Source organism: Hoplias malabaricus, chromosome 4, assembly GCF_029633855.1.
Source record: "Hoplias malabaricus isolate fHopMal1 chromosome 4, fHopMal1.hap1, whole genome shotgun sequence".
Lineage (NCBI taxonomy): Eukaryota > Metazoa > Chordata > Actinopteri > Characiformes > Erythrinidae > Hoplias > Hoplias malabaricus.
This window is the reverse complement of record NC_089803.1, coordinates 44444227-44466342: the sequence shown is the minus strand read 5'-3', so window position 1 is coordinate 44466342 and position 22116 is coordinate 44444227. Positions and strand designations below refer to the sequence as shown.

General features: G+C 37.4%; 2 protein-coding genes across 2 annotated transcripts; one reads left to right on the top strand and one right to left on the bottom strand.

The window, feature by feature from the left end:
- Window positions 1–466: 466 nt before the first annotated feature.
- Window positions 467–17923, bottom strand: tm7sf3 (transmembrane 7 superfamily member 3). Its single transcript, XM_066669887.1, has 12 exons — window positions 17638–17923; window positions 14238–14392; window positions 12936–13086; window positions 12576–12696; window positions 12181–12352; window positions 11785–11962; window positions 11220–11306; window positions 10590–10670; window positions 7389–7541; window positions 4679–4776; window positions 4309–4471; window positions 467–1465 (listed from the first exon to the last, which is right to left on the bottom strand). The coding sequence occupies exons 1-12, from the start codon at window positions 17738–17740 to the stop codon at window positions 1212–1214; spliced, it is 1716 nt and encodes a 571-aa protein (XP_066525984.1). The 5' UTR covers window positions 17741–17923; the 3' UTR covers window positions 467–1211.
- A 687-nt stretch (window positions 17924–18610) lies between these two features.
- On the top strand, window positions 18611–21562 carry med21 (mediator complex subunit 21). Its single transcript, XM_066669264.1, has 4 exons — window positions 18611–18686; window positions 19114–19228; window positions 19406–19506; window positions 20365–21562. The coding sequence occupies exons 1-4, from the start codon at window positions 18645–18647 to the stop codon at window positions 20542–20544; spliced, it is 438 nt and encodes a 145-aa protein (XP_066525361.1). The 5' UTR covers window positions 18611–18644; the 3' UTR covers window positions 20545–21562.
- The last annotated feature ends 554 nt before the right edge of the window (window positions 21563–22116 follow it).

The following is a 22116-nucleotide window of genomic DNA, read 5'->3' as shown; positions in this document are numbered from 1 at the left end:
TAACCACAGATTGGGTTAAACCCATTCCAGTCCTGAAAGAATATTTACCACCCAGATCCACAGCCAACACAGTTATCTGATGGATCTCTGAGGTCATCTCCTTCCAGGAATTGTACTGAAAATGCAAAAGTGAATCTGGCATATAAAAAAAATATATATTATCATATGTTTGGTAATCTGACTAGTGCCCAGTGTTTCATAATCAAAAACATTAAATATACACTCGGAAAGGCTATATATTACTGGTTCTGGACTTTGGTTTGTTTGCCTTTATTAATTTATTTAATTTTTTATTTAAAGAAAATCCATATTTCAAGCAAGAGCATTCGCAGGGTCAAATGAAAAAAAAATTAAGAAGTTAAACTATGTAAAGATGTGGTGTTTGAGGTGATTCTCTACATTTTTAGAGTGACCTTTGTGCTTTTGGGAATCATCTCTAATTAAAAATATACTATGTCCTTTAAAATGTCAAAAAAGATGTCGTTTTTATTCTGGAAACAATATTTAAAATGTAAGACTGGATGATGAGACTATGACCACAAAGATTATAGTAATCTTTTAGAATGAGTGGAGAAAAAACAAGCTTTTAAAAGAACCATCATTTTGCCTCTTAAATATTTAGTCATGTCTGTGCATCTTTTTTTTTCCACATGGTTAAAATCAGCAAAAAAAAAATCACCTGTGTGGTTTGATAGAGCACATATACAAAGTCTATTTAGATTAGAGAAACCTTTCCTTTTAGAGCCAACACAGTCTTGCAACATATTACATGTTAACATAATCCATTCCAGAGTCTGTCAGTATGTTACAGATGATGTCTTTTGTCTGCTTTGCCACTTACAGGCTCACAAACAACAGGGGTTGTTGTAAAAGCAGCATGTACATCTACAGGATTCACCATGGAGGTAGCAGCCAAGACGCTGACCAAATCATACCAAGGTGACCAGCCATAGAGTAAATATGGCCTGGAAATGTTGCTGTTGATGTTTGGTTGTGAGCTCTAGCAAGAAAAAGCACAAGTCAAAAATCATCTTTGTTGCAAGACACTGAATGTGTCATATCCAGTGATCTCAGGTTTCATGTGTACACCGGCAGGACTTCCTTCTAGGGCTCCTGTCATCAGCCCTTTACATTGAGTTCATCCTCAAAAAGGAGCAGAATGTGTGGAGCCTCTAGACCGTCCACAGTGAGATCAGTGAAGGGTCAGGAGTTCACAGCAGGAGGGGTGTGCGCTCTCCTGCAGGCTCCGAGTGGCGTGTGAGCTGCCGGACACAAGCCAGTAGGCGTGCAGGGAAAGCAGGAGTGTGGTGGCTTGGGTCCAGCACATTGGTTTTCCTCCGCTCACGCTCTTGACACCACATCACGTATGGACTAGGAGGGAAGAAGGGCCTTGAGCGCTCCCTATATAGCTGCACCACAATGCCCGAGCCCGCCAGGACCACCCACACAGTGATCATGATGAAATCTGTATGAGACAGACATCAGAACATTTACAGTTACTTTACAAACTGGCTTTGCAATTATTTTTGCGATTATACTAGAAATACGTTTGGTGTTTTTGCTGTTACCAAGCAAATTTAATTGAAGAATTTTAAAACTCATCTAGAAATACTGTTGATTAATTATAATATAGCTGTAATTACTGCAGAAATGTTCCTGGCGGTATACCACGTTATATGGTATACTGTAATATTTAATTCACATAAAATTTATAATGGACACTTGAAAATATCATCAATGCATTTAATAAAGTTCATTAATTTATTCATTATCTGTAACCGCTTATCCAGTTCAGTGTCGTGGTGGGTCCAGAGCCTACCTGGAATTATTGGGCGCAAGGCGGGAATACACCTTGGAGGGGGCACCAGTCATTCACAGGGCAACACAGACACACACACACACACACACACACATTCACACCTATGGACACTTTTGAGTCGCCAATCCACCTACCAGCGTGTGTTTTTGGACTGTGGGAGGAAACCCACGCCGACACGGGGAGAACACACCAATTCCTCACAGACAGTCACTCGGATCGGGAATCGAACCCACAACCTCCAGGTCCCTGGAGCTGTGTGACTGCGACACTACCTGCTGCGCCACCGTGCCACCACATTTAATAAAGTTGCCGTACTTTAACAAGCTGTCACGATCGTGTTAGTGTCACTCTGATCATATTACTGTACTCGCTGCTGTGAGAGAAAAGTAAACCAGAGACCCTGGTAAGATGTTTGTCAAACTAGCATTACTGGGAGCAACTTCCATTAATTTAGACCAGGAACAAGAGCTGTATCTTAACAGTATATTACAATGAACTGTTTCACTAGCCAAACTGGCAGCTGCCAGCATCCAAAATGTGATTTTGTTCTGATAAGTTCAGCTGTGAAGTGAGTTTTTTTGATGCCAAAACACACACCTACACAAAGCAGCAGGCTATTGTGCAGGAAAATGTTTGTGATGTATGGCAACTGTCCAGGTGGCGCCATGAATATTCTTCACATTCTAAATGACAGGAAATATGGCAATGTACACATTTTTAAGAAAATATTAAACACATTGGATATGTTGGGGCTTACAATTATCAAGCAGATTTGCACTCTCTAGAAAGCCCACTGCCTGCAGCATTTATGGGGAATGGAATGGGCCGTGGACTTGATGAACAGAGGTGGATATAATAGAAAATTTATAACAGACACTCTGCCAGGGGAAAAATATGAAATTCACAATCCTGTCCATTTAAAGTCGTACAATGCCCAATTTTAAATTTAAATGTGTACATTTTATTTAAGTTTAAGAGCATTACCAATATTTAATAATTTGGGACTTGGGAAATGTAAATTAATGCATTATCATAATTTGCATAATTTTATTTTAATGCAAATTAATCGGTTTACCACAACTTCCCCCATAATTTTTTAGAGAGTCTAGTGATGTATTAGTGATTGTAGTTAACATATTATTATGCCAAAATATGTATTAAATCGCTCAGCACGGTGGCGCACGAGGTAGTGTCGCTGTCACACAGGGCCAGGGATCTGGGGTTTGGAGTTTGAGTCCCGCTCTGGGTAACTGTCTGTGAGGAGTTTGATCCCCATGTTCTCGTGGGTTTCCTCTGGGTGCTCTGGTTTCCTCCTACGGTCCAAAAACACACGTTGTTAGGTGGATTGGCGACTCAAAAGTGTCCCTAGGTGTCAGTGAATATGTGAGTGTGTATTGTATTGTGTATGGTGCCCACTCCAGGGTGTGTTCCCGCCTAGCGTCCAGTGATTCCGGGTAGGCTCCTGACCCACTATGACACTGAACTAGATTAGCAGTTACAGACAATGAATGAATGACTGTATTAAATCTCATAAATAACTCTCTCTCTCTTGCCCTTCCACCCCACCCCTCTCACTTGCATGCACGTGAACAGCTCTTATTTCCATGTTTGAGCTACGATGTAGCTTACATTTGATCTATTAAAGCTTTCTAAATTAATATATAGTAATAATAAAACTGCACTGAAATATTATAAAAGTTAAAACAGTTTCCTTAAACCAATTTGTCTTTCATAATTAAAAAATATTTAAAAAATTAATAATTAAAAAATATTATTCAATTGTGTTGATCTTACATTCATTCATTATCTGTAACCGCTTATCCAGTTCAGGTTCGCGGTGGGTCCAGAGCCTACCTGGAATTATTGGGCACAAGGCAGGAATACACACTGGAGGGGGCGCCATTCCTTCACAGGGCAACACAGACACACACACACATTCACTCACACCTACGGGACAATTTTGAGTCGCCAATCCACCTACCAACGTGTGTTTTTGGACTGTGGGAGGAAACTGGATCACCCGGAGGAAACCCACACGGACATGGGGAGAACACTGATCTTACATTAATCCCTTTATTTTACATTTAAATAGCCATTATGAAAAGCTTCTGTATTAATAAATGACAATGAGATTTTTTTTTTTTTAGATAATTTCAGAAAATTGTGCAATTAGTAAGTAATTTCTTTTTAACTGATCGACAGCACTACATAAAATATATTTTGACTCAGCACACTTGAGGAGAGCTTGCAATTCAAGAACAGTCAAATGCAGAGAACCTTAACTAAAACAGACGGATTCGGTTTTTTTTACTCCAAAATGTGATTCAGAGCTATGCTATGCTACACACATACACATATATATATATATATATATAATTTGATGGGCTTAAATTCTATTAAATTAGGCTGCAACTTAATTACCACGAGGAATGGCATTTAGAGATTAGAGCAGAGAGAACTTTTAAAGAGTTAAAAGTTTCCCATCTCACCAATGTTCTGCAGTGGCACTGAAATAAAGGCTCTGCTGAAGTTACTGTTGAGAAGGCGTTTAAGGACATCCAGGGTGATGTAAGAGAGGCTTGTGTAGGTGTAGGCATTAACTGCCAGCACGACCATATATGCCCCCACTACTCCACATGTGGTTATATTACCCTGAAAAACACACAGACACACACACATATTAGACTTCTCATTGTTTGAGAACTTAGGTTTCATTTTAGTTTTCAGAAGAAGATAACCTCTGAACCCTTTTTGCAGAACATGACCATCTTGAAAGCAAAACAATTCTACAAAACCAAACTAACAGCAGTATAAAACTACTCAAATAACACTTTTTACTTATGCTCAGTCAGTCACTACCTCTCTTGGCCATCGAATGAAGAAGAGAGGCACAATCAGCACAATGCAAGTGAACGTCACCCAGAACACCACATCATTACGGAATACAGCCAGGTCCCCTAAGAGAAAATACAAAAAAGAACATTAAAATGGAGCGGGAAAAAAAAAAAAAAAAATATATATATATATATATATATATATATATATATTATTATATATATATGACCAGACCACAGCTGTTCACCATTTCAGGTGACGAGCTCATGAACCCATTGAATGAGATTTTAACTGGTAAAAATTTTAACTGGTACTGTACATTCACAATATGTGGAAAATGGCCCAAACCAAAGGAAACCCTCCCTGAGTGAAAGTGTGTCCCAGCATTTGAGGGATACTCTCTGTGTGTGTGTGTGTGTGTGTGTGTGTATACACACACACATACACTATAACTTATCACAATATTGATTTTTTTTTTTTGTATCATTTTAAACATTGTAGCAATATTATTTTGAATGATATGATATTCTCACTTGTGTACATAATGATGTCATGCAGTTACTCCTAATATGGCATGCTTTCTTTACAGTCATGTAGACACAGCAACAAGTAATTGTTTACAATTGTGGTTTATATGAACACTACATTTTCTACACTTTGGTTGTGTGGCAGATTTATATGCTACATTATTTATTTTTATACAAAATCAGAATCTTGGTAAGTTACTGTTTAAAAACTTTTTGTTGCTTCTTCTGAATGTTTGAAAGGTTACATTTGTAGTAAAATAAAATATTAAACTTAATTTAATTCATTTTAATATAACATTTATTTGCCAAAAACACACGTTGCAGGTGGATTGGCGACTCGAAAGTGTCCGTAGGTGTGAGTGTGTGAGTGAATGTGTGTGTGTCTGTGTTGCCCTGTGAAGGACTGGCGTCCCCTCCAGGGTGTATTCCCACCTGCGCCCAATGATTCCAGGTAGGCTCTGGACCCCCCGCGACCCTAAAATTGGATAAGCGGTTACAGATAATGGATGGATGGATGGATAACATTTATTTGGTTCCAATACTGTGTTCTTGAAATTAATAAGTGAGAGAGTAAATTTTTTAGCATCACATGCCTGGTATTATACAGGGATGTATCATACCACACATATATATCTACATTCTACAGATGCATCAACTCTAGTTTATATCTACTGTGTACTGCAATTTAAAAGAAAGATAAAATTAAAAAGATTTGGGACATTTTCTAAAAAGCACTATAAACCATGTGTTTAGTTCATTTTCTTGAAGCATTTTTTAACTGACAAAAGCTAAAGGAACATTTTCACTGAAAAACTTGTGTATTTTGTAAATATAAACACATTTAGAAATCAACACCTTCACAAAAGGTGTAGAGCTATGTTTACCACTGTGTTGCATCACCTTTCCTTCTCTTACACTTTTTAATCATTTGAGCTGAGGATATTAAATGTTAACGTTTTAGAGGTGGGATTTTTGCCCATTCTGGCTTGATACAAGACAGTTCTAGTTTCTTTTACCTGATTCTCCTTTTCATAATGCCCTAACCCAAGCAAACCCACTCTGTGTCTATGAACCCATGTTATTGTAGCACACACAGAAAGAGGCCTGGAATTTTCTGACTTAATGGTCTTCTCAGGAAAAGACACTGTCTTGAGGGTAGCATAAATCTCTCTAAATGAGCAACGTTGGCCTCTTTTAATGGAAACTTCTCACATATGCAAGTCACCCATGCCTTGGAGCCTGATGCTCACCCCCAATATGAGGGTGTTGGCTTTTGCACTTATCGTTGATGATGATCTGTGTGGTGCCTTTCTCGTCATTCACACAGAAAACACAAAGATCACTTTTCACACAAAGATGCATTTTCTTCTTGCAAAGATTGAGCCTTTGGTGAATTATTATTTTATAGATCTTACATTAACCTGCTTATTGTGTAATCCTTCAAAATATAAATTATCCATAAACTTTTCACTTAGTTTTGCCTCTGTCAGCTTTTTTTGGAGTGCCTTGAAGGCATCAGATTACATATTTTTTTTATACTTACAAAAGACAGTCAAACTGGACAGCGAAAACATTGGAATTTTTTTTCTTTCATCTGTTACAAATAATTTTAAGAGAATTTAAAAAGAATTTAAATAAAAATATCCCATCTTCTCTGGATTTTGTATTTAAATACACAATTTCAATACAGTTAAAACATGTTGAATTATTAAACTGTTAAAAACTTTTAGGAAATTTCATTATAAAGAGAAATTAACAAGTTACAAGTTGCTCTACAAACAGTCAGCAGCTTTCAGAAAGTGGGGCTGCGGCACATGAAGAGAAAGTAAACACTTGTGCTGTTGCATAATTCTAAATAATAATAAATCATAATCTAATCAACTCCACTGTAAGCCCACCATTAAAAGCATCAATGTGGTGCTGAGTAAAGCACAAACTCATTGTTTTTCCCACTAATTATATACTTAATTCAAATGTCTTGGAACCCAGTTGTTACTGTTTTGGGCAGTGTGTGCCAGTTTTATCTGTACTGACGTTTTGTTACATTTCAGTAGATTAATACACATAAAAAACTGCTGACAGCTAGCGGAAATCTTTAGAAACTATTTTTAGACTTTTTCTTGAAAATTCTAAATTTTACCTTTGAAAGAACTTATAAATCTCCATGCTTTAAATCACAATGGTAGATTTCATTTGTCTCAACTTACCAAGAGGTGTGAAAAAAATGATTGATGAGATGAGAAAGCCAAGGATGAGTCCAACAACTACAACACAGGCCATAACTGAGCCAAACCTCCACCATGTCATCACCAGGATTACACCCCAAACCACACCCATTACTGCTGTCAGAGTCAGTCGAACTGCAGAGAGAACAGAGAAAATAATCATATTTACCAGACAACAGTCTGTGTTAGTGATTCTTATGGATCGGGGCCATATGGCAGAAGACAGAGGAGCAGTGAAAAATCTGTGAGATTTTAAATTTCTTTTAAGCGTTTCATATTAAGACATACAAATCAAAATATTTTTAATTAAATGCTTCAAATTTCATCTACATGAATTATTCATTTATTTTTCTTTACAGGGCAATACAGAAGGTGCCAGTCCTTCACAGAGCGACACACACTCACACATACCTTTGGACACTTTGAGTCATCAATCCACCTACCAACGTGTGTTTTTGGACTGTGGGAGCAAATTGAAGCACCCAGAGGAAACCCACGCGTACACGGGTATAACACAGCAAACTCCTCACAGACAGTCACTCTGAGCTGGACTTGAACCCACCACTTCCAGCTCCCTGGAGCTGTGTGACTGCGACACTACTTGCTGCACCACTGTGCCATCCCTACATTAATTAATTTAGAGTCCGGCTCCAGGTGGCTTTCTGTGACGAGTTTGTTGTGTTCTCCTCGTGTCTTCGTGGGTTTCCTCCAGGTGCTGCGGTTTCCTCCTACAGTCCAAACGCACATGTTTGTAGGTGGCATGGTGACTCAAAGTGTCCATAGGTATGAGTGTGTGACTAAATGTGTATGTGTTTGTCACCATGTGAAGGACTGAGGCCCCCTCCAGGGGGTGTTCCTGCCTTGCGCCTAGTGATTCCGAGTAGGCTCCGGACCCACCGTGACCCTGTACTGGATAAGCGGGTACAAAAAAATTAATGAATGAATGAATGAATGAATGAATATTAAATATAACCTATATTTCAGTGTTAGTAAATTAAAGTAATGCTTCAAGAAAATCTGGAGACTTCTGTGAACTTTACAGAAATCTAAAGAGTCTTACAATGAAGTAAATCAAATTTTTGCTAAGCATCATTTAAGCCACTGGCTCTTCTGAAATACAACCTGTATATAAAAATGTCATCATAAACCAAACGAAGACTAACGCTGTGGGCTGTACTGTAAGCCCTACGAACGAACTTAGTGAGGTGTGAGTGAGAGGAAATCAGGGCTTGGTCTTCTCAAATGACAAAAACCACCCAGCTGCCCTTATGAGATGAGTCTTCGGACTCATGACTCATGCAGCCGGTTGACCCATAAGAAACAAAAGGGTAAAACTTAATAGTCATTTCAATGTAAATTTTACTGCATACATATTATTTAAAAAAGACCACAACATAAAACCCAGCCTCCATATTCCTGTCAGGTTTACACTGCTCAAGATCTACAGTAAAAGCAAATGAAATTTTGCATCATCCACAGCAACTCAAAAAATGAAACTCAAAACATTTCTGGCTGCTCCACATTCCATCTACACTATCATCACCCAAACAGCCATGTGATGCAGGCCTCACTTGTTATGCACCTTCAAATCTGGCTTAACTGTCTTAGCAGGAAAGAATACCAGAGAAGCACGAGACACTGCAATGCAATAGAGTGAATTACAACAAAGACAACAAAAAAAGCATCCTCCATAACCAGACTAACCTACAGATATTTCACAATTTGTGCAGTGTACTAACACATGTGAGAACAGCCAGTTTGTGTAACAAAATTATCCATAGAAAATTACTGGGCCTTATCCATGAAACGCGAGCAGAATAAATTTGCACGTAAATAAATCGTAAAACGTGTTTTTTGAAAATATCCAGATTCATGAAAAAATTCATAGTCTCCAAACATTCATGGGTAAGAACAAGATTTACACCTGCCCCTGAAAACACATAAAAGTGTGAGCGAAGTCAAAAGATGCTGAAAGTGTCATTTGACATGACTGAACTTTAACAAAAATAAATTCTAAATTCAAATAAATTATCTAAAAAATGAATATATAAGGCGGCACGGTGGCGCAGCAGGTAGTGTCGCAGTCACACAGCTCCAGGAACCTGGAGGTTGTGGGTTCGATTCCCGCTCCGGGTGAATGTCTGTGAGGAGTTGGTGTGTTCTCCCCGTGTCCGCGTGGGTTTCCTCCGGGTGCTCCGGTTTCCTCCCACAGTCCAAAAACACACGTTGCAGGTGGATTGGCGACTCGAAAGTGTCCGTAGGTGTGAGTGTGTGAGTGAATGTGTGTGTGTGTCTGTGTTGCCCTGTGAAGGACTGGCGTCCCCTCCAGGGTGTATTCCCGCCTTGCGCCCAATGATGCCAGGTAGGCTCTGGACCCCCCGCGACCCTAAATTGGATAAGCGGTTACAGATAATGGATGGATGGATTTAATTATTTACATCATATTTAATAATAAATAATTAAATTATAACTAAATTATTATACATCTCATGTGGTCAGTCTGTTATTTAATTAATGTTGGTTAATTAATTTCAAGACTGGAATCTTCACCTATGTAAATGGCTGATTTTGCCCTGCAGGTGGATTTAAAACAGAGCTCTGCAGGGAGCAATGATGCTTATTAGCTGAGAGGGACTGTTGATAATCAATATTCATTCTTTTGTATTTTAGAGCCCGCTTTGAAATCTGGTAGAAATCTTCTGGGAACTTCCCTTTTACTTGTAAATTATTTGCCTTTTATTTGCAGGTTTGATGCCCTGCAGTGCTGGACTATGGAGCATTGGAACCGTGTTCATGGAATGAGGGAGTATATTTCAATATATAAATCACCAACATCTAGTGTAAAACAATCCTAGAAGATTTTACTGGAGCAAAGAAAGGATAAACTCCCTATTCATATAACGTTAGGAGAAACATTGGATGGACTTGTGTCTTCAAATGGTTGGCCGTATAATGCATTTGGAAACCCAGATATTGACAATTGGTCCTTTATCATAGACCAAGATATTCAACATAATTTTGACTGACCTTCTGTTATCTATTTTGTTGATTAATCCAAACACAGGCTCATTCACTAATACAATGTGAAAGCAATTCTGTCACATTAGGAAACTGAATGATGCTAGATGTATGCTAGATTGTGGAATGTGGTTCAGTGTTACTAACTCAATAAATTGGACTTACTGTTATAATCCAGTGTGGTTGTTCTTGTGATCAGCACGAAGAAGAAGAATGCTCCAAAGCCAAATCCCATACAGAAGAGTTCTATGGAAAGATAGGGATGTTTGAGCCATCAGTAACATATGAGCGAACAGCACGTGAGCTTTTTCTAGGTCAGTCAACCCATCCACATCAAACACATTTTCTACAGCTTCATGTATTAAAGGAAGGGGAAAAAACAGTTATAAATGTGCTACAGAACAGCTCTGTTGAAATAATCACAGGAAACTGATAATCACAGGAAACTGATAATCCATATTTGGTTAAAAGCTCTGATTTATCATATTATATAACACATATATATATATATATATATAACCCTTAATTTGTTCAACATTTTGCTGAATAGCTCTAGTTGTACTCATGCCCTAATAATCCTGCAACTAATTAATTATTTTTCCAGTCATGAAGTTGGTAACTTTAAGTTTCTATTTTTATTAAAAAGAAGGACATTCCCACACTATTAATAACTAGAACACAACATTCCTAGAAAAACCTTTGGACTCCCCTGCTCATCTTTGCCAGTTCAGTTAAGATATATGTGAAGCCCTGAAGGAAGTTTAGGAGAAGTAATTGTTCGAGAGATTCACCTACCACTTTTGAAAAAACGATGCCCAAAGAAACATACAAAGAGCCCTGCAAGCCCTGTAATTGTGAAAAAGACTTTGGTGGATATTCTCCCTAAGAAAAAAAGACAAATACTTTCAGAATTTGCAAACGCTTCAGAGACAACAAAATTTTAATTTCACTCACATGCCATCATTGAGTTTGCTTTTGTGATTCCATTAGTTTTAGGTTTTTAATCATAAAAATTACCAGAAGAAAAATACGTAAACCTCTCAATCAAAAACGTCATTGCAGTTACATTTCACATAGGTCCCTAAATAAAACTATATCATCTCTGGTACATGACTAATGACAAGGCTTAATGAGAATGTATTAAAAAACAAGAGATTTATGTAATGAGACAAAGATAAATAATGTTGCTGTAAAGTTATCTTAAGGTTTTAAAGCAGATAGGGTTAATGTCATAACATTTTATGAGTAGGTACTATAACTGATGTTATAAACAGAGCAGTTAATAAGATTGACTCTCACAGCAGGAAAACAATAATGTGAAATCAGTGACAATCTGCAAAATGTTTGCATGACTACCCACCCAAAGTGTTGCAACCATCCAGAACAGAAGCAAAGCTGCAAGCATAGGTGTGAACCGGAATGTAGGAGGCTGAAGTGTTGGTAGTGGGGTCTCTCACGATGATGGAGTAGATTATTCCCTGTCCTGGGATGGAGTTAAAGGACACTAGCGTTTTATCCTTTGAGGATAATGTCATGAGCTAGAAGGTAAGGTGACGCGAAAATCAGTAACAAGTACCAGAAACATGTATTTAAAAAATAAAAATGGGAGGCAGATTAGTAGCATAAAAATTAAATATTCTCAAAAATGAATGTTAACATGGACGTCATTCTAGCATATATAAATGCTAGAATATATATATATATATATATATATATATATATATATATATATATATATAATTTTTATGCTACTAACCTGCCTCCCATTTTCCACCATGCTTGACACACTGGCAACCCTCTCCATGCCGCTAATCAGACTCTTGTCTGAAAGGTCGTTCTCAGGAAGGAAGTACTGATACACATCATACTCTAACCGCCAGTGAGTGCTAGGGCCGGTGTCCACATCACAGGCTGGTGAAGATTCACCTCTGCATGAACGGAAGGAGAAAGTGAAATATACAATGAAAAGCAGAAGGGAAAGAACATGGGAGTGTTGAGAAGGAAGTGGTGAGCTGCGAGGCAACACTGACCACAGCGTAGCCCAAAGCAAACCAAACTGTTTAAAATCAGACGATGTACATCTTCAGAAAGAATACCAGATACTAATCAACAACCCTTTTTATAATATCAGAATTTAACAGAGATATTTACCTTGCGTGTCCAATATTAGCAGGAGCAAAGCGAATTATTGTTTCAAAAAGGTTATATTGCAGGTAGATGTTTGGATCATTCTCCAGTGGGAACTCTAGGTTACATGCCCCAGGAATAGGATCTGCACAGAAAAATAACATAGCTCTGACCTTATGTCATGTGCAACATTCCAAGACATAAATTACTTTAAGACCTGTATATATATATATATATATATATATATATATATATATATATATATATATATATATATTATTGTTATAATGTTATTTGTAAACATTTTTACATTTTTGTTCTTAACATTCAGTAATGTAAAACAGTATAATATTGCAGAAAAATAATGAGGATGTGTTAATATACCAGTGCTTGAGTAAGGAAGTAAAACACCAGTGCCGGCAACAGGATCAGCATCAGGGGCCAGGAGGAAGCCAGAGAGCATCGTCTGAGAAGGCAGGAGTTGAAACAGCAGTCCAGAATCAACTGCAGTGAGTGAGGAACCATACACTGGGACCTGCAGTGGGTGCGTGCACGCACACACAAAACAAAAACACACACACAAAAGCCTATATGAATATCAGTTCCATTATTCAGAAAACAGCCATCTTAAAACATGCCTGATGGCTCCCCGAGTCTGAAGGACTGGATGACTGAATTAAGAGATGAGATCAGATATTATCTGACAGGGCTTGCACAAGCATCTGCAAACCATCTGTACAAGTTTAAACAGAATTCTATCTAATAGCTGTTCTACAATATGAGCCTAAAGGGTTGAGCTCAGTGGCTGTTACAAATTCACGTTGGGGGGGGGGTGTTCTGTGCTAGGGTTGGAGTCAAGCCTTGTGATTAACTCATCACATGACACACTAGGCCGAGTGCACAACCCTACAGGTTGCTTCACACAACTCTTGTTTGTGACTTCACTGAGTTAGTGTGTGGTGTGTGTGTATTATATATATAAAAAATACACATATGTAATACATATAATATATAATACATATATATGTGTGTTTCTGCCGATGTCTTATCTCTCTGTGCATGTACATATTTTGACATTCAAGTTACAACATATTCTAACATGCAACATATTTGTGTTGAGGCATGTAAATGACTGATGAAAAATCTGTGTTTGTAATATATATGGTCAGTTTAAGGTTTGTCCAGTGCAAAAAATTCAGTTCAAATGGCATAAATAGTCTTAAAGAACTTTTTTTCATCACAAGACCATTTCACTTTTTTCTACACTTAGTTGTACCTGTTATTAGCATTTGTGTATGAATTTATAGTTGTTTTGTGTAACTGTGTCATGTCGAGAAATTGTCTGCAAAATTATGTGCATTAAGCTTAAAAGTAAGTTAAATGATTTGCAAACAGGATAATTTCAGAATATAAAATTACTGGAAATAAGTTAAGAGATATGTAAATATCCATATTCTAGATTTCAGATTAGTTTGCTTAGATTTAAGACGAATCACTTGCCAAGACAATATTTTCAAAATATTTTTTTCAACCTGAACATGGCACATAGCATTTTACAAAAACACGTTACAAAGAAACTAAATTTAACTTTAGAATGTTAAATTTTGGCAAAAGAGTGAGTTATAAATCAGTTTTAAAGAGTAATAAAAAGAATCCGTCTTGGAATTACAGACTCAGTTTCCTTACACTTCCGTACGAGAGAGTAGCGTTGCGGGTTTGAGTGTGAAACTGCAGCGTAACGAAGGCCACTTCAGCAGGGATTCGAGATGCGGTAACCTGCACGCTCACATTCACAGGTACACTCACGTTCTGGAATGTTCCCAGAGAGAAAAACACATGATCTGGAACACAATCAAAGAAATACATATTTATAATTATTTACATCGACTTTTTTATATCAGTATGGACAATAATGAGAAGCTGATTCATATCAGACATTTTTTCTTCCTTTAAAAAGCTTGAAAGGCATTTTAATTAAGTTTTTTCACAGGTAGAAATACACAATGCGAGAGTCTGCTATTTCAGAGTTGAATCATATTATTTTTTAAAAATCTCTTCAGTGCAGTGCAGGCAACTGTTTGCTGAAATGACAGCTCTGGCCACTTCCTGTTCTCCTCCAATTACATACAGCTGTCCAATGACACAACACATTTAATTTTTCTTCACCCTTCCTAGTTGCCAGGTTTGTGGCACTGTGTGATTTAGGAAGTTGTAGGTGAGTGGAATTGGTGACAGCTAATGACCTACTAGAAACCTAATAATAAATAAATAAATATACATATGTTCCAGAATTTTCTGCCAGTACTAGCTCAATAGTGATGCACAATGATACTGAAATGTCATCTAATCATATTAGAATAAACAAGATGATCAGAGAAGCATGTTTGTTATGATTAAAACAATTCAGTCATTCTTACTGTAATTAAATAAACAAGAAACAGCCTGCTATGAGAATACACAGTTCAACCCACCCAAACTGAGGACAACTATGAGAACACTTTATTTAAAGGGTTAATAGACACTCCTCCCATATACTATGATTCTGCTGGCATAGAAAATTCCTGACATATATTACTAGCTAAACTATATTAGGCCTGAGTTTTACTTCACTCTATCACAGACAGCTGTCCATTGACAACATATCCCAGATTACATAAAACACATCCTGTGCACTCTTCTCCTCTAAATATAGCAAAATATTTAAAAAGAGAGAATGCCAAAGTCATGACTCCTTTCTGTGACTAAAGAGAAAAGAGGATAAAGAGAAAACTCTTTTATAAAGGTCAATTATTAAGAGCCATCTAACAAGATGCCAGTGCCAATGAATCCTACTCACATTGCTTCCATATAAATTTCATCTTCTCAGTCTGACAGGAATAACATCACAGCCAAATACAAGAGAGGCATGGTAAGATTTAAAAATAACGGTTAGAAATGTCTTCACTTTTTCTTCTGCATAAGAGGTCAATGAATAATACTACACTTCCTCTTTGTATCTGGATATGCTCCACAGTTTTTCATTTGCTGACTGCCAGTCTTTCTCTTTCTGTTAGCAAGCTATATGTAAATAGAGGCTTTATTTCCCAACTCCACAAAAACACGCTGCTTTTAACATGATCTGCTTTTCTTCAAGCATGGAACAACTGCCATCATTCATAACAAGTGCTTTCATTACATACGTATACATATATTTTTATGTCTATTTGCATTATGAAAAGAGGAAAATCCTAATATGAATTTTAACGCATAGCCGAAAGTCAGATCTATACTGTTGTCTCCTGGACAATGTGCAAAGCGTACAGAGCGAGTTTCACTTTATAACATTTACAAGTAAATGGTGCTGTGGTTTCTTGTTTGAATGTCTCAGATTGGAACTTGTGCCTTTCCTGTCAGAGTCAGCAGAAGATCAGTCTACATAGAGCCTAGTGTGGTGACTGGTTAGAAGTTCACACTGAAACCTCATACACCTCTGTACTTTGCCAGTTATGCAATCTGTCTCTATAGTGCAGAACACTAGAGAGTTTTAAGTCCATGTGATCATGAAGATAATTCAAACATAAGAAGGGGATACCAAAAATAGGGACAGCATAATAACATAAGTAATAAGTAATGAGTAATGCAGTGGGACATAGTAAATAGATGTATATATCAAACTAGTACAAGACGATAAGGCAAACCTAACACTAAAATAGCTGACTGGCCATCTGACGAAATCAATGTAAGACTTCCACATTTCATAAAAGTGAAATACATCAGACTGCACATGGAATAAATTAATAAATGAGTTTTTTTGTATATTGAAATGGGGTAGAAACTGCCACAGGAACACTGTAATATGGCTATTACCTTCCCCTCAGTCATGTTTTCAGATACTTCCAGGTTACATTTTATGTGAGAAAACACCAGCCCAGTTTTAATAAGGTCAAACCCAAAGATTTCAATAAATATTTTGAACTGGGTGGCAGGTCGAAACAAATGATATCCAGACTTTTTAGGGTTAGAATACCCACCCACTGACACTAGGAACTGGTTCATATAAGTAGTGTTATTTAATATTAAATGATACACACACCACGCTCTGTTTACATGTAAAAGACAGGTAGGTGATCTTATCCTTTGTTTGTTGCAATGTTAAATTTATTCATTCTCATTATATGTTATCTACTCTACATTTTATGTTCCTCTAGCTTAGTTTATGCTTGTACACATGCATACCTAGATTAGTATAACACAGACAGGATGTAGTATATATTTACACACAATTTACAACATCAACAAAAGGACTGCACTGCATGCAGCACAGAACTAAATTGTATAGACTTAAATATATGTGTAGAGCTTAAATGTATGCAACACTTTAATATAAGAATACATATGCACAGACTATCAGCATAACAGAGACTAAGCTTGAGGACCATACAAATATGGACATGGACCAAAACATGAAAAACACAAAACAGTGCAATGAAACTATACAAGTAGATACAGAACACATTTCATAAAATACATTTAACATGATCAGGAACAATGTATAAACTACCTGTATTTAACACTTAAAACAAAATGGTGAGACTTCATGTTTGAATACCAGTCAGTCAGCTTCTACACTGTTTGTTCACCTGATAGATGCAAACTAAGTAGTTCTGAGTGCTTTAAATGGGAAATGTTTTACTGTAGGGGGTTCTGAGTTTTTCGTTAAATACCTTAAGCCACTGTCTCAGGAATCACGCAGTCTAATAATCATTCTTAATCACGTTTTTACATTTAACCACTTCATTTTATATACACGTCATTATATAAGTGTATAAATTGGTTTCAAAGCCCTTTAAAAAAAACATAAGCCCATAGGGACCAGGAAAATTGAGGGACAAAATATACAAAATAAACAGAGCTGCAAATCCAGCTCAGAAAAGCACAGTCACTTTTTGGCGTTGTTCAGATTTACAGTCGTCCACATTTGAACGCTGGTCTCTCCAGATTGTCAGTCCTTAAACAATGATAAATAACGTTGAAAGACAAAAATCGGTAGTGTGCGCAGATTTTTAAACGTGTGAAAAACCGACGAGAAAAGAAAAAGGAAACTCACTCTCCTCCTGTGCCTGAAGAACATGAAGAAAACACGAAACGACGACGAACAGTAGACCTCTTCCTCCTCCTAATCCTCTCTGTCCTCTGCTCGGAGTCTTCATCTTCCCTCCACTCTCTCCTTCTCTTCTCCTCCGCGGCCCCGAGGCTCCGCTTCTCTAACAGACGACAACACAAGCCCTGAACTCGGACCGCGCTCTCTCCCTGTACGCCCGCCTCCTCCGGAGCATGGTTCAACCACTGACTCCTCACCTCACAAAACCAACTCCCATTTTCACACTCTTCTCTCATTCACACACACATAATCCACTAATGAGTCGAAAGAGTCGACTCCCAAACCGACTCTTAAGTGAGCACTGTGGTCAACAATTTGTTCTATAAATCACGATCGAAGACATATTTATATATCTTAAGGAGCTAAAAATGTCAAGCCCCCTCCTGAATCCGTCTTGAAAAATCTGGCCCATGACTTATTTCGTATTACAAAGTTTGGGTCATTCTTCTAATTTTAGGCTTTTATGAGCCGATTTTAATGCCAGTATTTATAAACATATGATGTCCCTTGAATAATTCATGAATTCATTCATTCTCCCTGTGACTTATTGCCTGTTAATGCAAAGTATGACACTGGCCACTCACTAACTACATTTTGCAAGCTAAAAAGTCTCCAAAAGAGGGCGAGCATTCAATTGTAAAGATTCATGAAAGCAGTGCTTCATAAAACTGATACTTGTTATAAACCATAATGATGCAATTTTTTAAATCGATAATGTAGAAGGTATGTGAATCCGTATATTGGTTTAACTGTGGTTTACTTGGGATTAAATGATTGATAATTAAATGACATTAAAAAAAATTATCGTGTGAACCAACAATGCGACTGAACTAAGAGTAGTTTGGAACCGACTCTTCTGGTTGAGCCGATTCAGTTACTCTGACTCGCTGAAGGCTGTGTCACGTGAGGCTCCATCAGTCCTCCGGGCGGCGTGGGGGCGACACTCAGAGATCATGGCGGACAGACTCACACAGCTTCAGGACGCAGTCAACTCTGTGAGACAGTATTCGTGTTTTTAAACATTTTATTTGCTAGAAGTGTCGTGTTCTGTGATTAGATCTGTATTTTTAGAACAGTTCTAAAGGCCAGTCGCGTTATCAGTAATGTAAAGACTGTAATTATGTGTATTATAATGAGCTCCAGCAGTCTTTTGCGCTGTTGTGTTTTCTGATTAAAAACAAAACAGTAGATACTAACGTTAGAGATTTTAGTAATGGCTAGCTCATATTCACACTGTCTGTATATCCGCTATTCTGTATGTGGAAGGATGTACATATGTTGTTGTGTGTTCCTGTGCTTGTATATGAAATGACAGAAGGAAAGGTGGTGGCTATAGTTGCTACAATAATTTTTCGTTCCTCTTCTCAGCTCCAAAGCACCTTAAATTCATTTGTAAATGTATTTTTTTGTAATATAATATAGTTGGCTGATCAGTTCTGTAATGCCATTGGAGTTCTGCAGCAATGTGCACCGCCTGCGCCCTTCAGCAACATCCAGACCGCCATCAACAAAGATCAGCCCTCAAACCCCACAGAAGGTACGTCCATTATTTTAATAGCACAGCTGTCGATCAGTTTAAGTATAACATGCTTAACATGCTGTCAGACAAATGTTATGTGTTAAGTAAGGATCAGCATGAAAACGTTCAGTCTACAGGACTGGAGCTGTTACTCCGTGGGATTTAAGCTAATTAGTTCTTTGTTTTTTGCCACAGAGTATGCACAGCTTTTTGCAGCTCTGATTGCAAGAACAGCTAAAGATGTTGATGTGTTAATCGACTCTCTGCCTAGCGAAGAATCTACGGCTGCTTTACAGGTACATCTACTGCAATTTACATAGTGATTAGAATTAAGAAGTACAGATTTAGCATTCATGCTTGCAAAGTGCTGTAATTAGCTAGTAATTTAATGAAGTTATGTTTGGGCACATGTAAAATATTAATTGTGTGTAATGGTATAAATTAGGATTGTGTACCATTCCTATTTGTACCAGTACCCAGCTGTACATTCTTGTTTAATTTACTCTCTCTCTGTAATAATAATAAAAAGAATATTATCACTTGTAATCAGTGATGACGATATTAGATTTTCTCAGAGAGACAAAAAGTGTTAAAGTTCTAAGTAAACATGAATAATGTGTAACATAAAAGCAACATAAAACATGGGTTTTGAAGGCATGCACACTCAACTTCATTACTTGGAGATACTGACATTCCTCACTTACATTTTCACCTGGGGACTTTGTTTGACCAGGATTTTGCTCCTGTTAGAGGTGTTTTCAAGGCCAGTGTTATGTTATTGTGTTGTAAATACAGTAATTTCAATGTCATCATCCATTTGCATCAATAGTCGAGGTCTTAAAAATGATGATGGAGTAGGGGTATTGCTGACATTCAGACCAACAATTAACATAAAAAAATGTATCTAGTCATACAGGACATTTGGGCCCTTTTGAGAGACAGCGGATAGTGGCTGTGTTGGGGCACAAACATGAGTGAAACTGCTTAAGAGTTCATTGCCCTGAGTATTTATTAGGCTTTAACCAAAATTTGGCACTCTGTAGTACTATAATGCAGTCTGTACCCTTAAAATGATCAATTTCAGTACTAAATTCCTGTATTATACATACTGTTGTGCATTACTGAACACATTTTTTTTAACTATATTGAACCAGGCTGCTAGTCTAAGGCAGTTGGAAGAGGAGAACCATGAGGCCGCAGCACGACTGGAAGAAGTGGTGTACAGAGGAGATTTGTTACTAGAGAAGATACAGAGCGCTCTGGCTGATATTGCCCAATCACAATTACGCACACGCAGTGGTACAGCCAGCCAGTCCACAGCCCCTGAATCCTGAATTTGATTGTTTCAGGTCAAATATTGACTCATGGACACAACAGGGACTTAAATACCCCTCATTCATATGTAATCTATGAAGTCTACCCACTGTGAGGAAAGGAGTCATGGACACTTCAACTTCAAGCGAATTGTGTCAGACAATAAGAATACATGTGGAACTTGAATGTTAAAGGATCTTGGATTTTCTTAATACACCCTGCCTACAAAACATCTACAATTAAAGAGGTTATCTGCTAATTAAAGTCCTGTCTGTTTATGATGCTCACCATATAGCGTATTCCTATGCAGCTTGGAAGACATGTTACAGTTTGAAGTGTTAATGTTCACTTGTTTATAATATACTGAATACAAACATATTGCTGATCATTGGAGATTATTATTTTTCAAAAGTCCTGCCTTTTTTGTTTGTGTTACATTGATTTTGAAAATTTAAATCTGTACTTGTTTTATCTCTATTATATTCTTTATTTTTGATCTTAAGACAGATTTAGAGTTGAACACTATTTTTTTCATCCCCTGCGCAAATGGAATCAGTTTTGTGTTTTGGTTACACCCATTCTAGAATAAGGTGATCAAAACATTTACATTTTGTAAACAAAATTATGTGAAGATGTTTGTTTGAATTTATTTTATGGCCGAGTTTCACACTCAAGAGATTAAATGTAAAAAAATTGAGGTTTGAGTACAAACTGTTAGCAAGCATTTAAAATGTCATACTCTTTATGTCATAATCTGTTAGATCTTTAGTTCTGATGATTAAATGGAGGGCAGCATCTCCTAATGGAGCCAAGTTTTAAATGGACAATAGGTGTTTTTCTTTATGGCAGGTCTCTGTAACATGGTTTAGGAAGTTGTTTACTAAACAGAAGTGTTAATGCAGGAAAACCATTGGAATATATTTAGTTTAGAGTAACCTTAAATTTGGTCTGAAAAAATATATATTTTAATGGTTTAGATGACTTTTTTAGCAGGTAGAAAATATTGTTTTCTTTGTCAATCATGCTTTTATGTTTCAATATGTCAATAAATTAATTTTGAAAACCAAGTGGTAGAAAGATTTTGTGATCATAAAGTACTTGGAATTTGCAGATATTTATTTAGGGGTCAACTAGTTTATTCATTTTATTTTGGCTGCTCTAATGTGTTCTAATGTTTTGAGAAATATTACTTAGGTATAGTACATTCCTGCTACTATACCAGTACCTCTATGTCCCAGCATAATTATGCATTGTGCTTAGGAGACATTTAGTCTTATTTTCAATGTATAACCTGCTGCGGCAGGTAGTGTCGCAGTCACACAGCTCCAGGGGCCTGGAGGTTGTGGGTTCGATTCCAGCTCCGGGTGACTGTCTGTGAGGAGTTGGTGTGTTCTCCCCGTGTCCGCGTGGCTTTCCTCCGGGTGCTCCGGTTTCCTCCCACAGTCCAAAAACACACGTTGCAGGTGGATTGGCGACTTGAAAGTGTCCGTAGGTGTGAGTGAATGTGTGTGTGTCTGTGTTGCCCTGTGAAGGACTGGTGTCCCCTCCAGGGTGTATTCCCGCCTTGCGCCAGATTATTCCAGGTAGGCTCT

Excerpts from the sequence above, each read along its gene's own strand:
- tm7sf3 (XM_066669887.1), bottom strand. The coding sequence starts at position 17,740 with ATGAAGACTCCGAGCAGAGGACAGAGAGGATTAGGAGGAGGAAGAGGT. Across the intron at positions 13,087-14,237 it reads CTACTCTCTCGTACGGAAGT|GTCCCAGTGTATGGTTCCTC; the intron begins GTAAGGAAACTG and ends CACCCACTGCAG. Across the intron at positions 4,472-4,678 it reads TCATTCGATGGCCAAGAGAG|GGTAATATAACCACATGTGG; the intron begins GTAGTGACTGAC and ends TGTGTTTTTCAG.
- med21 (XM_066669264.1), top strand. The coding sequence starts at position 18,645 with ATGGCGGACAGACTCACACAGCTTCAGGACGCAGTCAACTCT. Across the intron at positions 19,229-19,405 it reads GCCCTCAAACCCCACAGAAG|AGTATGCACAGCTTTTTGCA; the intron begins GTACGTCCATTA and ends TTTTTGCCACAG. Across the intron at positions 19,507-20,364 it reads AATCTACGGCTGCTTTACAG|GCTGCTAGTCTAAGGCAGTT; the intron begins GTACATCTACTG and ends ATATTGAACCAG.